Raw genomic sequence first — 16,076 nt, 5'->3', positions numbered from 1 at the left:
AAGTTCAGGGAGTCATTGATTGCATACACATAAACATTCATACTTGACTGCAGAGTCGTACCACTTATGTAAACAGGAAGAACATCTACTGTCAACAAGCAGCTTGTGCATAAGCACCACCTTAATATCTCGCATGACAATGTTAAATTCCCTGCTAGCACATACAACACTCATTCTCATGCTGTCACCAAGGAAGGGTTATCTCCTGGCTCATGATCCCTCCGTGTCATTCTCGATTCCCATACAAAGCGAGTACAACGATGCTCATGCTGCCACAAAATTTATCACAAATACACAATAAGCATTCAAAAACATTGTTTAGAGTGCCTGGACAAGGCAGGGGGAATCCTGCTATATTAACCAGCAAAAGTGCCCATGATCATTGTTATATGCTGCATACTGTACGATTAGGCCACCAACAAAGGCATGGACCTAAAGCAGCAGCAAGACTCCACAGAAGAGGAAGGAGAAGCAGAAGAGACACAACAGGAGCCAGAAGAGGATCAGGAAGTCCAAGTAGCAAGCCCCTTTTCAAGGGATATGGAGATCAGGCAGGAAAGTGGAGTTGGGGGTTGAAGATCAGCCATGATCTTACTGAATGACGGAGCAGGGTCGAGGGGCCATATGGCCTACTCCTGCTTCTAATTCTAATGTTCTTGCAAGCTGCCTCATCAATTCGCCTAACATTGAAAAAAATGGAACACTCTCCTGAAATACTGTGGAATATTCTCATAAACATCACATTCCTCCCCCATCATATCTAAACTCTAAATTTTCTGCACATTGACCACAGCCCTCAGAACAAAGAAACTGCCCAGCATAGCGCTTACACCCAATGAAGAAATCAAAGTACCCCCTTGCACAGAATACACTGTGCCAAAAATTTATCAAAATAAATATCCTTGAATATAGTATTTGATCCACAGTGCTTTCCCTTCCTATCAGTGAGTGCATGTTGTTTTTTCCTAACTAATCTTGTGTTCCTTCTCAGTGCTGTTTCCATGGGAGAAGTCAGTGAGGTGGCCGTCAGTTGTCTGTCACTGAGAGATTCCTGAGATTGAGGTGACTCATGACTTCCCTCAGCATGGATGCCAGATAGTCGTGCTTGCTGGACCTCACTTGCGTGGCAGTGGCCTGGCGCTGCGAGCTTTCAGGTTGCTGAAAAGCCATTCAAGTGGCTGGGAGCAGCACTGATGTGAATGTGTTGCCATCTGGAAAGGCAGCAACCTCACACCTTGCTAGGTCAGGCCCAATCTTATTCCTGGCCTGTGTCAGTGTGCCCAGAGAGCCACTAAGGGTCCAAGAAATAATTCCTTATGTTACAACAGGAAACAGCATCACAGTTATTCCCCCAAATTCCTCAAATTTATAATTCAAAAACTTGTGTTTAAACCCCTCCAGGGCTGCACACTATCTCTGAAACCTTCTCCAGCTCTACAATGCTCCGAGAACTATACGTTCCTCCAGTTATGGCCGCTTACGCATCCTGAAGTCCCTTCGCCTCACCTTTGGAGGTTGTGTTTACAGTTGTGTTCTCTCTAGGCCATAAGCTCTGGAATTTCCCCCCTACACCTTGTCTAACTACCCTTCTATTAAATGCCTTGGAACGTTTTCGTACATTAACGCCACAATTTAAATGCAGGTTGTTGTTGAGCCCAGCCACTTGTATTGCACAGTCACTCTTTCACATATGATGAAGTTGCGTTTTTGTATGAAAGGTTTTTCTAACATTTTTTCTCCCCACCCAGCCCCAGCTCCTCTTGATGTGGCCCTGACTTCAACCTGGGCTCTACTGCCACAAAAATATTTGCGTATAATCAAAATGGCAGGTACTAGAAGAATAGATAATCAAGATTCCAGTGTAAATGCTGAATTTGCAAAATTAATAAAAAAGTTAGTACATTTGTGAATCTGCAATAACAAGATACCAAAGAGCTAAAGTGAATCACTAATACTTGAAATGTAGACTTGAAATGATAGACTGTGACTGTGGTTTAGAATAGGAAGAAAAAAGGTGCATTTTTGTTCCTATACCAGTTCAGTAACACAAGGAGAGCCAAATTAAATAATATTTTAGCAATCAGGCTTTATCTTGTAAAGTTTAAATCCATAAGCATAGCACACTTTCAAGCCCCCAAAATGTAACTGTATAATATTTTGCAACTCTCTCACCATAGATTCTCTCAGGTAATATGGCAAGACTCCTTCCTCTTGAGGTGCTATTCTTTTAAGGTCTGCTAATGTGACATATCTATAGAGAAACACATTATACATCTTATGTAGAGGAATTAATAGTTTTAGCATAGATGCTACAAATTCATACTTCTGGAATAGAGCATTGTACGCTGAGAGTGCATATCACAAATTTGGGTGCACAAGTCAGTGCCATTTTTCTTGGTGAACAGAGAAACAGGTTAAAATGAGAACTTAACAAGAGCAGCATGGCAAATCTAGGGCTAATAGCAGAAAAAAAATCAAACCATGTAGAAAATATGAAGGGAATCAAAAATGATTAGAAATGATACAAGAGAGTTTGAAGAAAGACTGACAGGTAACAAAGGGAAATAGCAAAGGCCTTTATAAACACATAAAAGTAAAACAATAGTGATGAGGTAGGGCCAATTAGAGATGAAATCGAAAATCGAGGATGAAGGAATGGTGAAGATACTAAATGAGCACTTTGCCTCGGGTTTCACAGGAGAGTGAGACAGCGTGAATAAAAGGTATCTCTGGGGTTTCCGCCGATCTTCTGCCGAAGTTATAGCAGATGATCGTAGAATCCTGCAGAAATTACTGGTGCATAACTTTAAGATCAACACCAAAAGAATGAAGGGAGAGGGTAGGATACATTGGTCTAGAAATTTGAGCCCTAATATAGGCCTGATATTAAATTATTCACATTCCACAAGTTTTTCTGTGACATTACATCTGTTGGTAACCACAGAATATGGAACATACTTCATGATAATCTAACCACCAATAATTAACACGCTCCACAACATACTCTCTATCACCATTAAACTCGTAAAGATTTTATGTCAGAAACTAAAATGTGACATTACAACTCAATATACTCTAAAGAAATAGCTTAAGTAAGTAATTGACTAATTTAAATAGTCAATAAATTAAAACAATTGGAGTACATGCCCTCAAGCCTTTCTGCTCCTAATATACCACAGCTATATATCAAACACAGTCTGTGTGGTCTACAAATTTTACTTAAACTTTTGGTGAAACACACAAGATTCGGTAGCTGTAAGTGGAGGTAGTTCATCATCAAGTGTTGTCCATACTCCTTGTATGAACACATTCTAATTTTATGCTATTTAACTGCCAAATATGAATATATTTAAAAAACCCAAATACAACCAGTCATGGCATCCAACTCACCCGCGTAAATTGTAGAGGTCCGATAAGTGGAACAAAATATCAATTTCCAAAGGTGTCACCTGACCAAGTTTCTGGGCAGCAAGAACAAATTCCTCTGAAGAAAAAAATAAAGCAGTATATTGTTCCATTATTTAACATTAACTGAATGTTTTTTTAAAAGGACTATATTACTACTTAAAGATGTACCTCCTATTACTAGACATAAGGTACTAATCAGATGTGGGTCAGTGCAAAGAGGGCATGTGGAAGTTTGCATGCATCAGTCCCAGTAGGTCTAACGAATGAAGCCTTTTTACTGCAGTCAGAATAAGCAGTCAAAGTGGTCAGATAAGGCTGATAGGATCTCAGTCCAAGCATGTAGGGCAGCTTACTGTACTGCCAGCATGAGTTACAGAATCTGCGCTGTAAAGCTGTTTTTATAGAGTGCCAATTTGGCCGTTAGCCTAGTGTGTTAGAGCCTTTAAAATCCCCATGTATCTGACTCCGGCTTAGTTAAACCTGATGTCCACTAAAATAAAAATAAAAAAACAACAAAGGAGTACGGTGTGGATTAAAGAGCTGGAACACAGTAGTCAAAGGATGTGTCACAGACTGAGCTGGGAAACTAGTCACTGATCTTTAAAAAAAGCATATGCATTTCTACCCCCCCGCACCCCACCCTTTTAAACCTGGGAAATATCCAGAAGGCATAATCAGAATTCCTTCTAACCTTTAGAAACTTTCAAATTTGTTCTGGAGCCAGCCATAGTATGGTAGACTCCTATAATGAGCTCCATGTTGTTAAGGAGAGAGTTAAAACCATTATAGTAGGAGAAGCTAACTCGATGGGTTGCAGTACCTCCTGCTGCCTACAAGTAATAAAGGAAAACAAAAATAGTAAATTTTACTCATGTAAAGTTATTCATGCCTTTTGAATTGGAAATGCTTCAGTATAAAACTCCTTATACGTAATACGCATAGTTATTTGTAGTTAAACAAAACTTAAATTATATAGATAAGACCGACCCTATCCCCAACAAGGTTTACTACTAAAGTTTCTACAAACAACTAATTATTAGCAGAACACAAACCATCTCTTGGAAACCTAAACAAATACATATGTTGAAAAGTAGTAGTTTACAATAATATAGTCTTAAGTTATTGCATTTCAAAACTATTCAGAATTCGCATAGCCTAATAAACTAGGCAACAGTAAATTATGACAAGCATCACAATTTTGCAACTCTTCCAATTAAAACATGACAAAGGATTTTGGGGGGGGCAGAGAAATTGAACTCACAGCCATCCGTTTTGTGCCTGAAAATACGTGTGGCCAGGATATGGAAAATCGTCGAGGGGATGGAGTTTAACCTCTGCCACTCCATTGCACCCAAGGCCCACCAGGCGGGCCTGTAAATGGGAGAGCAGCCCCCTCCCCCAAACACAAGGCTGCTTTACTATGCAAATTGCGGTTCTGCGCCAGTTGTAGGACCCCAATGTAAATTTCATGTACAAATGGGAAGAGCCTAGTTATATACCATGTCTTGAGCAGCCAAACCAATGGTTGCAAGAAGTGCTCAAAAAACAGCCACAAAACTATTTCAAACTTATTTTATTGTGGAGCTAGAAGAAGCAAGAGTGTTCCTCCTGGCTTCACAAAAATATTGCGGTCTACTGCTACTGCACCCCCTCAGCTTTGCCTCCTCCCCAGGACCTACCTGTGGGCCGCCTCAGCGTCAGAGCTGGCTAGAATTCATCAGGCCTCAATAGGCGAGCTGCATTGGGACGCCCATTTTGCACCTGCAACTCACTGTTTCCATTGTAATGATGCCTAATACCAAATTTAGTGTAGGCCTCGGACCAACACATTGAGCAATTGCCCCGCTGACTTCCTGCTCATTTTGGGCACAAGTCGAATTTCTGCCCCTTGGTCTCGTGAGAGGCACTTTAAAAAATGTTTTTAAAAACAGTGATTTGTTGAAAAAAATTCTTAGAACAATAAGGACTACCTTTTTTTTTTAACAGTAGGATTATCACTGTTAAAAATATGATCATTTAGTAAAGTTTGATACAAATGCAGTTTTATATATTTACACTGGTTTCAGGAATCCACAGTACCTAAGGGCTGGATTTTAAGAATGGGACGTGCTGGGAGCCAGGGGTGGGGGGCAGAATGGAGTCAGTGCAGCGTGTCTGTCAGTGGCTTTTTAACCCAGCCACTGCGTTACCATATGATTTTCGGGTTTCCCGACCAATTAGCTTCAGTAGGCATGATGACAGCCCACATGAAGCGATTTCAACTCCAGTATTTAAAAGGACACACCAATCATGCAATTTGAAGGAGTTTGGAGCCAATGAGAAGGAAGTGGGAGAATGGAGTCCAGAAGATCAAAGGCAGCGCCTTGGTTCAGTGACGCCTCCCTGGATATGCTGCTGGGGGCTGTGAAGATCCAGAGGGATATACTGTGCCCTAGCAACGGGAGGAAAAAGCCAGCTGGGGACACCAAGAAGGCGTGGTGGCACAAGAGGTCAGCAGCAGCAGAGTGGTGCCATGCTCATAGGTACAATGTAGGAAGCGATTTAATGACCTAAGCAAGGCAGGAAAGGCGAGTACAGTGACACATTCACTTACATCCTGATGTGCAGATCATCTCAACCCCCTTCACTCTGCCTTCTCAAGCCTACTCATACATAGCAATGCTCACACCAGCTTACCTTGCAGCTACACGCATCCCTCTCTGTCTTATGCACTTCCTCACATCCCCATCTGTCAATCCATCACTGACATCATCCTCGTCCTTATGCAATGTTCCTGAGAGTCACCCTCAACAAATGCTCCCCATCCATCCATTCAACACATGCCATAACTCTCTCATAGGTCTCTTTTTTCCCTCCTCACGGAAGAGAGCACGGAACATGAGGGAGAGGCTGAGGACGCTCTCCACAGATCTCACAGCTAACAAGTGCAGATGAGGAGATGCTGGAAATCAGTGGAGTCTTGGCGTGCCTGGGGGCCTCCCAGCCACCTGGTGATAGAATTATATATCAGACAGCCACATGGCATACAACACTCACACATGTTGTAGCTGGGAGACCCCAACTCCGACGGCCAAAGTGTTCTCCGGCTCATTGCTAGCAGGGAAGTGCGGCTGGGCCATGAGAGGTATGATGCTGAAAGGGGACATGGAAGTGGGGACTCCGCTCAAAGCGCTTCCACTTCTCACCCATTGCCCACCCCCACCCCATCATTATCACACATACTGCCTCTTGTCCCAATGGCAGAGTCTGCTCTTGCACAGGTACAGGTGGAGCAGTCTTTGGCAGATCCCGCAAGGGCTCCAAAACGCTGAGGACGTCAGCCAAGAGTATCTCAGCTGTCAGGGCAGGGATCTGAGCAGCCTGCTACCTCTGGTGAAGCCACAGGGGTTGCACTTTGTAGAAGTGGTAGGAAAAGGAAGAGTAAAAATTTATAGTCACACAAGGGTATGCACATGGGTGAGTTACACATTGTTAGAATGTTAAGTTTCTGTTTCATGTGAGCCACATAAATATTGCTTTGCACCACTTTCACGACTTCGCCATTCTTGGTTGCTGGCTGGCAAGTGGCCTTTTCAGTTGTACGATGATGAATGCGAAGATATGAATTGACGCCGAGCAATGGGGGGCTGTGAAAAGAAGGCTTGGCTGTTTGCAGGACTTCTTTGTGTCAGTGACATTGGGAAGTGGGGGGGGCGGGAGGAAGTGGCTTTTGTATGTGGTTGTTAGATGGGTGCACTGGTGGAACCTAAGTGTGCCTCGCAATAATGAGGGCATCCCGGGCAGCATTAGGCGCTGCTGCTGGTGCATTGCCCGCATCACCTTCCACCTCCTCCTCCTCGGAATTGTCCAAAGAGGCTCTGTGCTCTGCACCTTGTTCCTCCTGCAGGTCCAAACCTTGCTGCTGTGAAATATTGTGCAGAGTGCAGCACAACACGACAATTCTGGAGACCCTGGCTGATGCATACTGCAAAGTGCCTCCAGATCTGTCCAGGCACCTGAAGTGCATCTTCAACATGCCGATGGCTCGTTCGATGACACATCTGGTGGTCATATGGCATTCATTGTATCACTCCTGTGCCTCATTCCTCGAGTTTCTGAGAGGTGTCAACAGCCATGTATCCTTGTCTCCGGGCAGCAAGCCAATAACTCTGATTGTGTCAGCTATGGCTCAGTTGGTAGCACACTCACCTCTGAGTCAGAAGGCTGTGGGTTTAAGTCCCACTCCAGGGACTTGAGCACATAAAGCTAGGCTGATACTCCAGTGCAGTGCTGAGGGAGTGCTGCACCGTCTGAGGTGCCGTCTTTCGGATGCGACGTTAAACCGAGGCCCCGTCAACTTTCTCATGTGGACGTAAAAGATCCCATGGCACTATTTCGAAGAAGAGCAGGGGTGTTATCCCCGGTATCCTGGCCAATATTTATCCCTCAACCAACATAACAAAAACAGATTATCTGGTCATTTTCACATTGCTGTTTGTGGGAGCTTGCTGTGCGCAAACTAGCTGCGTGCAAACTAGCTGCCATGTTTCCCACATTACAACAGTGACTACACTCCAAAAGTACTTTATTAGCTGTAAAGTGCTTTGAGACGTCCGGTGGTTGTGAAAGGTGTTATATAAATGCAAGACTTTCTTTCTTTCTTCCAGGTGCAAAGACGTTTGGGAGGGTGGACTGCCGCAGAATGAAAGCATCATGGCAGCTGCCTGGAAATCTTGCGCACACCTGCACAAATATCTTTTTATGGTTGTACATCAGCTGCACATTGATGGAGTGGAAGCCCTTGAGGTTGATAAACACTCCTGGGTGATCTATGGGTACCTTAACTGCCACGTGTGCAGTCAATGACACCCTGCACATGTGGGAAATCAGCCAGAGCCGCAAACCTGAGCGCCCACAAATTTCAGGATGTTAATCGCTCAATTACAGCAATATTAACGTGGGTTTTGGAATTTACCTTTGGTTCCACGAGTCCTGAAAATGTCTCCAGATGAGCCCTGAAAGGATCCAGAGGCAAAAAAGTTGAGAGCGGTGGTGACTTTGATAGCCACTGGTAAAGCGTGGCCACCAGGTCCAGTTGGCAGCAGATGCTGTTCCAGAAGGCTGCAAATGTCTGCCACCATCTGACACAACCCCGAGACACTGGTGTACCAACATGTCAAGGAAGCTTATCCTCTGCCTATAGACCGTGTGTGACGGGTATGGCCTTCTGCGAGCTGCACCTCACTGATGATCCGCTCTCCTATGGAGCTGCATATCTGTGAGCAGCAGATCTGTGAGCAGCAGGCTGTTGCTGGTGCAGGTGCTGCTGCTCCTGGTGCTGCCGGTGCTGGTCTGGCTGCTGCTGGAGGTCATCTTGGTCCTCATCTGAGGTCCAAAGTAACACAGCGTAAGCGGCACCCATGCTGATATGATAGATCAGAGCTCCAAAGTGTAGATCAGAACTCAGAACCTCCAAAGTGTGTAGTTACTTCCAAAGAGTGTAAAGTAACCTCTCAGCACAAGTCTTCTGAACAAACCCTTTCGCACAAGTAGGTAAGAAAGCAGCTGTGAACACTAAGTACTTATTGGCATATTTCCGTGTCATGATTCAGCCACCTCAACTGTCGCTTTCTTCTCTCGTTGCTTGCACTGGCGACTTCCAGGAAGGCTGGCAAACCCGTGGAACCAAAGATAAACTCCAAAACCCACGTTAATATTGCTGTAACTGAGTGATTAACATCCTGAAATTGACAAACCGCCTCTCCCGAGAGGGTTGCTCGCACACAGCTTAACGTGCTGCAGTTAAATACAGAAGTCGGCAGGCTGGAGCCGGCTTCCGGACGCGTGCGCATTTTTCCAGGGTTTCACCCCCTCCCACCAGCACCCGAACCCACGTGCTCACCCACGTTAAAAAGTGTTAAATATAATTATGCAACTTACTGTTACCAAGGATTGCTCCACAAATTGAGTTAGCATGTGTGGGCGAATAGTAACCATAATATCCTTGAAATCCAAGACTGAAATTCTGCCACTCTTACTTTTATCTCTCTGCATAAAAGCCTGTCTTGCATGTTCCTGCTGCAACTCCTGCAAATTCAGAAAATAAATTTGAATCAAAATGTTTTAAAATTCTGATGCTTATTTTCATTTTATGCATTAACTGAGATAACAACTAGATGCAAATGGAGTCAACTGTAACAAGGACAGATATCTCACCAAACTAGGCCAGACCGCAGCAATATTTGGAGAAACCATACTGGACTATCAACAGTCAATTTCCCTAAACCATGCACTTGACAGTTAACTCTATTCTCCATTTAAGCTGCCGCCTATGAAGGACAGATTCCCAGATGACACCATTGTACAGGATAAAGTCTGATAGACTGATGATTTAAACTTCATCACTGACATTCTGTGCAAATGTCAGTGCAAATATTTAAGACTGACACTGAACAATGATACAACTCATGTTCGTGGCATAAAACATGGAGTGCATGGCTTGAACATTACCAACTCCTCTGGTGCAGCTCCAGTCATAATCTTAGTGAGTTGACTGCACAGTTTCTTCAGTGATTCAGATGGCAGGCTCAGACATTGTACTGACTGCCATCATCAGGTTTTCTGGTGCATACGGTCAGAAATTCGCTCCACATCGGCCCAGAAATTCGGGTCGGGGGCTTCCCGCGGGTGCAAGCCCCCGACCTGCACTTACCTTACGTGTCGGCCGTTGAGCTGTGGGCCCCACGTGGAATTCTGATCCGGGGCCTGGTCCAGCTGCCGGCACGCAGCGCTTGCGTATCCCAGGGGCGCAGTTAGTTCGATGCGTCCCCTGAGATCACGTGGGCCACGGGGAGCCAATCGGAGCAGGGAATGCTCCATTCATAAAATTGACAGGAAGAGCTGTCAAAACTTATAAATACTACGGCCCCAAAACATCACTAAATCTTCAAATAAATTTTTAAAAAATCACACTTTTTAAATAAACTATAAATTACATGAAATAACTATTTTAAACAATAATTTAACTATTTGAATTTTTTTAATTTTATTTCTAACGGGGCTAAAAATAAACTTACCTTGCTTTAAAGTATTTAAAAATAATAAACCTGCGGAAAAAATGTTTTAATTTTAATTAATTCACCACTTACCTTGTAAAAAGCAGGCCTTACGCCTGCTTTTTAAATGTGTAACTTCTGCAGACTTACCCTCCCAGGAAAACCTGTAAAAAAAAACGAAGTTCGATGTGCACGCGCAGCCTCTCCTGCGCACACGTTCAAACTCTGAACCCCTTCGTTCAGGGGAACGGAAGTGCCGGTTTCCCGCACATGCGCAGTGCATGCAGGAAACCGGCACTTCCATTGGGCCTACGGGTGGGTACCCCGTGCGTACTCACCCGTGGAGACCCGAATTTCTGGGCCATTATAACAGTAAGAGGGCAGTCAGAAAAGACGTACAAGATGGTAATAGACCATAAACTGATGAACATCGGATACTTAATATTCTAAATTATATATATATAAATAAAAAATCAACACCCTCCATAATTTAATAATAATCCATATGAGGGAACTAAAAGGGCTCCAACCAATTAAAGCTTCAGCAACGGATGTTTATTTTGGGGTACTAAGGGAGACAAGGATGAGTTTTTTGAATTCTTAATGAAAACAATGGGAAGTTGTTAGGAAAGTGATGTGTGTGTGTGTGGTGGTGGGGGGGGGGGGGGGGCGGGAGAGAGAAGTGCACCAAATATTTAGAATGAAATCCTACTGTTTCTGATTTACACTGGATTTTGGATTCAGAAGCTTAAAGTAAATTGGTCAAATGTGCATATGATGCCAACTAGTTGAATGTGGGGAGGCAGTTTAGGAGCTTTAAAAAGATTTCTGATAAAATATGCAAGTGGACGGCAGCTGTAATTTAATACTAACAAAACTGTACAGAGAATGAAAAAAACAGGCAGCATAAATACACCATACAGGTTATCAAAATAGCTATGGCTGAAGTTGAAAGAGATCCCCTGGCTTTAATAGACTCGGTGCTCAACATGTCCAAAATCACTAAAAAGCAACAACCAAAAGAGCAAATTGAATATTGAACCACATAACCAAAGCAGTAAGCTGCAAGTAGGAGAAAGTCATTCTTAAAATGTAAATGCTCTGGTCAGACCATAACTCAAGTATTGTGTCAAGTTCTGCTCACAGAGATACACGGGAGATATTCACGCCCTGGAGGCAATGTGAAGAAGAGCCATAAAACTGATCCCTAGCAACGGAGGCCTGAGTTATGTAAACAAGGACTGGAGAATCCTGGGCTTTAAGCCTTGAGAGGAGACGACCGAGAGATGTAATGGAAGTATGCAAGATAAAGTGATAAATCTGAACCATTACTTTCAAATTAAACCACGTAGGACAAATTTCCAACAAATAAAAGACAAATTTAGGACTGATATCTGGAAGTTATTCACAGACAGTGATCAAAACATGGAATGAACTTCCTGGTAGGGTACGATAGCAAAATACTGCAGATGCTGGAAATCCGAAATAACAACAGAAAATGCTGGAAAAACTCAGCAGGCCAGGCAACATCCGTGGAGAGAAAACAGAGTCAATGTTTCGGGTGGAAACCCTTTGTCAAGACTAAAGAAGCACAGGAAATGAAATAGATTAAGAGGCCAGGCTGGGAGAGAACAAAAGAGAAGAGACATTAAGAGGTATTCAAAACGAGATGAGATGGTGATAGGACTAGTGGAGACAAAAGACGGCTCTAGATTAGGTGTGAAATAATGTGCTGGCAGAATGGGAGACAGCAAAAAAAGAAAGGGGGGGGGAAATGGCCTTCCCCCCCCCTTCCTTTTTTTTCTCTCTCCCACATGGCAGCTGTCTCCCATTCTGCCAGCACATTTCACACCTAATCTAGGGCCGTCTTTTGTCTCCACTAGTCCTATCACCATCTCATCTTGCTTTGAATACCTCTTAATGTCTCTTCTCTTTTGTTGTCTCCCAGCCTGGCCTCTTAATCTATTTCATTTCCTGTGCTGCTTTAGTCTTGACAAAGGGTTTCAACCCGAAACGGTGACTCTATTTTCTCTCCACGGATGTTGCCTGGCCTGCTGAGTTTTTCCAGCATTTTCTGTTGTTATTCCTGGTAGGGTAATTGAGGTAAAAATCCTGAAAACACTTTAATACTTGCGTGTTGTGTTGAGGGCAGGGGGGAAAAAAAAGAATTATACGATATTTCTGAATGAATGAGCTAAAATGCTGCAAATGGGTTTCTGTGTCCATATCTATTTTATGACACCAGGAACACAAGTGGATTTTCGTCTATGACCTGTACGACAAGACTACAATATTCGGTCGCGGAACAGATATTAGATTTGCTGAACATCAAAGTTACCAAAGATGGTGAACAGCTCCGAGCTTTGAGGATTCACAATCTATCTTCATTACTTGTTTTCTCAGCAAAGATCAATTAATGATTACCAAATAAAGTAGCTAATTGTAATTAGAAATAGTTCAAGACCCTTATAATGTTGTTCACCTGCTTCTACATCACAGTTCTCTAAGTTATTGACTCAAATGTTGAAGATAATAGACTTTTTATGTGTCCACTGTACAACGCTGCCCCTTAGGAGTCAGTTTTGTGGCTCATAGAAATATAGAAGATAGGAGCAGGGGTAGGCCATTCGGCCCCTCAAGCCTATTCCGCCATTTAATGAGATCATGGCTGATCATCCAAATTCAGTACCCTGTCCCTGCTTTCTCCCCATATCCCTTGATCCCTTTAGCCTTAAGAAATATATCTAACTCCTTCTTGAATATATTTAATGAATTGGCCTCAACTGCCTTCTGTGGTAGAGAATTCCCACAGGTTCACCACTCTCTGGATGAAGAAATTCCTCCTCCTCTCAGTCCTAAATGGCTTACCCCCTATCCTTAGACTGTGACCCCTGGTTCTGGACTCCCCGCCATCGGGAAAATCCTTCCTGCATCTAGTCTGTCTAGTCCTGTTAGAATTTTATAAGTTTCAATGAGATCCCCACTCATTCTTCTAAACTCGAGCGAGTACAAGCCCAATCGACCCAAACTCTCTTCATATGTCATTCCTGCATCCCAGGTATCAGTCTAGTGAATCTTCACTGCACTCCCTCCATGGCAAGAACATCCTTCCTCAGATAAGGCGACCAAAACTGCACACAATACTCAAGGTGTGGTCTCACCAAGGCCCTGTACAACTGCAGCAAGACATCCTTGCTCCTGTACTCGAATCCTCTCGCTATGAAGGCCAACATACCATTTACCTTCTTAACCGCCTGCTGCACCTGCATGCTTACCTTCAGCGACTGGTGCACAAGGACACCCAGGTCTCGTTGCACTTCCCTTTTTCCCAATCTATTGCCATTCAGATAATAATATGCCTTCCTGTTTTTGCCACCAAAGTGGATAACCTCACATTTATCCACATTATACTGCATCTGCCTTATCACCCAACCTGTCCAAATCATACTGGAGTTTCTCGGCATCCTCTTCACAGCACACACGTCCACCCAGCTTTGTGTCGTCTGCAAACTTGGAGATATTACATCTAGTTCCCTCGTCTAGATCATCATTAATATATATTGTGAATAACTGGGGTCCTAGCGCCGATCCCTGCGGTACCCCACTAGTCACTGCCTGCCACTCGGAAAAGACCCGTTTATTCCAACTCTTTGCTTCCTGTCTGCCAACCAGTTCTCTATCTAAGTAAGTACCTTATCCCCAATCCCATGTGCTTTAAATTTGCAGGCTAATCTCTTATGCGGGACCTTATCGAAAGCCTTCTGAAAGTCCAAATACACCACATCCACTGGTTCTCCCTTATCTATTCTACCAGTTACATCCTCATCTCTGTACCAGCTCCAGGGCTTGAATGTCTCCCTTGTGTCTCAGTAATCAGAGATGGACACAGTATTCAAGCTATGATCTGACCAGAGCATGCACAATTTAAGCATGACTTTCTTTAATTTGCAGTCTACTGCTTTGACCAAGTGGTTCAAAATTCTATTTACTTTCCTGGCCGTTGTTTTGCAGTGATTTCATTGCCACTCATCTTTCAAATAGGGAGCTAACCACTTGGTAGATAATTGTCTCATAATAAACAGATCATTCACCACTTTTGATAACATCCATCTAGTCATTGAGGAATGCAAGAATTGAGATAGGGCATTCTACACAACTGCAAACATTCCCATTTAAGATCCACTGACTGGGGATATTAAAATATCTCAGAAATGCAAAGTTATAAAATACAAAAATAACGCAGTCATCTTCTAGAGTAAATGGAATTTTTTTGGTGATTTTATTGATCACTAAAATCACACAGTGTGACAACACCATGTTTAGTAACTAAAAGTAAAATAGAACATTTGCCTATTCAGAAATCCTTAAGTTTCATAGAAATTCAGTGAAACTACAAATCTATCAGAGTAAAGTAGACCCTCTATATAAAGCCATCATTAATTATTTCATATTGTTCTTTTAATTGTGGATTGCAGGAACTAGTATCCTTGAGCCGATTCTCAGCATTTGTGCTTTTAGATCAGTTTTCTGTAGCCCAGGACCAGACTCGGTGAAACAGGTAAAACTGGATCTATAAGTCTACCACTGGCCTGTGAAAAAACAGATCTATAAGCATCAGATGACATCGTTTCAGAATCCAAGTAAGAATTTAAAAAAAAACTGTTGGGTACAGAGAGGAAGCACATTTTATAGAGAAAGTGCTTTACATAGTTTCTCTATTAATGAGGAAATAATAAAACATTCACATTATATCAGCGCACATTATGACAATAGTCTATGAGTAGTAAAAATGGGGGATTAAAACATTTCTTGATTAGAATACATTCTCCTCTAGAAACCAGTTGAATCAAATTTTTATGGTTTACATTATACAATTTTAAATTTAGCCACACAAGAGTTTCCAAATTCTAACCCAAGTGACAAAAGACACGAGAGGAAAGTACTGAAGCATACCTAAGTACAATACAAAGATATTACAGCCAATTTCTCTCTCTTTACCTCCCCAATTTTAGGATGGGAATTAGTCCCACCCAATTGTGGGACTAATTTTAATGGGACTGAAAGCCTGAACCTGATGGATGCATTGGTTGTCATTTTCCAAAATTCCATAGATTCTAGAACGGTTCCCGTGGATTGGAAGGTAGCATATATAACCTCACTATTTAAGAAAGGAGGGAAGAGAGAAAATGGGGAACTACAGACCAGTTAGCCTGACAACAGTAGTAGGGAAAATGCTAGAATCTATTATTAAGGACATGGTAACAGGGCATTTAGAAAATAATAATAGGATTGGGCAGAGTCAACATGGATTTATGAAAGGGAAATCATGTTTGACGAATCTGTTAAGAGTTTTTAGAGATTGTGGCCCCGATTTTCCCAAAGGTGCGGGGAATTGTCGGGTTCCCCGAATGTCGGGTTCCGACCCGAATCTAAATTGGTCAGCCAGCTGCACGCAATTTTCCCTCAATTGGCCAATTTATTTCCAGCGTGTGGGCACCCTTGCTAATTGTCCATTTCCAGTCAGAAAGCCCCACACTATGATGTCATCATTCGTGGTGCTTTTAAAGTGTCCAGCAAGCTTTTCAACCTCTGCAGGCTTCCCAACCAGTCTTGCAGAATGGCACAGGAGCCTGC

At 43.0% G+C, this 16,076-nt stretch overlaps 1 protein-coding gene across 1 annotated transcript in view; it reads right to left on the bottom strand.

The window, feature by feature from the left end:
• slc25a13 (solute carrier family 25 member 13) overlaps window positions 1-16,076 on the bottom strand; it is a 230,527-nt gene that overhangs the window by 132,355 nt on the left and 82,096 nt on the right. Inside the window, exons 3-6 of the mRNA XM_085988330.1 lie at window positions 9,328-9,474; window positions 4,100-4,238; window positions 3,391-3,484; window positions 2,173-2,251 (exon numbers count right to left, since the gene is read on the bottom strand). Coding sequence (XP_085844456.1) covers window positions 2,173-2,251; window positions 3,391-3,484; window positions 4,100-4,238; window positions 9,328-9,441 — 426 coding nt within the window. The 5' untranslated portion in view covers window positions 9,442-9,474. The remainder of the gene's footprint in view (window positions 1-2,172; window positions 2,252-3,390; window positions 3,485-4,099; window positions 4,239-9,327; window positions 9,475-16,076) is intronic.

Source organism: Somniosus microcephalus, chromosome 5 (assembly GCF_052327205.1).
Source record: "Somniosus microcephalus isolate GS21.2 chromosome 5, FLI_Smic_1.0, whole genome shotgun sequence".
NCBI lineage: Eukaryota > Metazoa > Chordata > Chondrichthyes > Squaliformes > Somniosidae > Somniosus > Somniosus microcephalus.
This window is presented reverse-complemented; position numbering and strand designations above follow the sequence as displayed.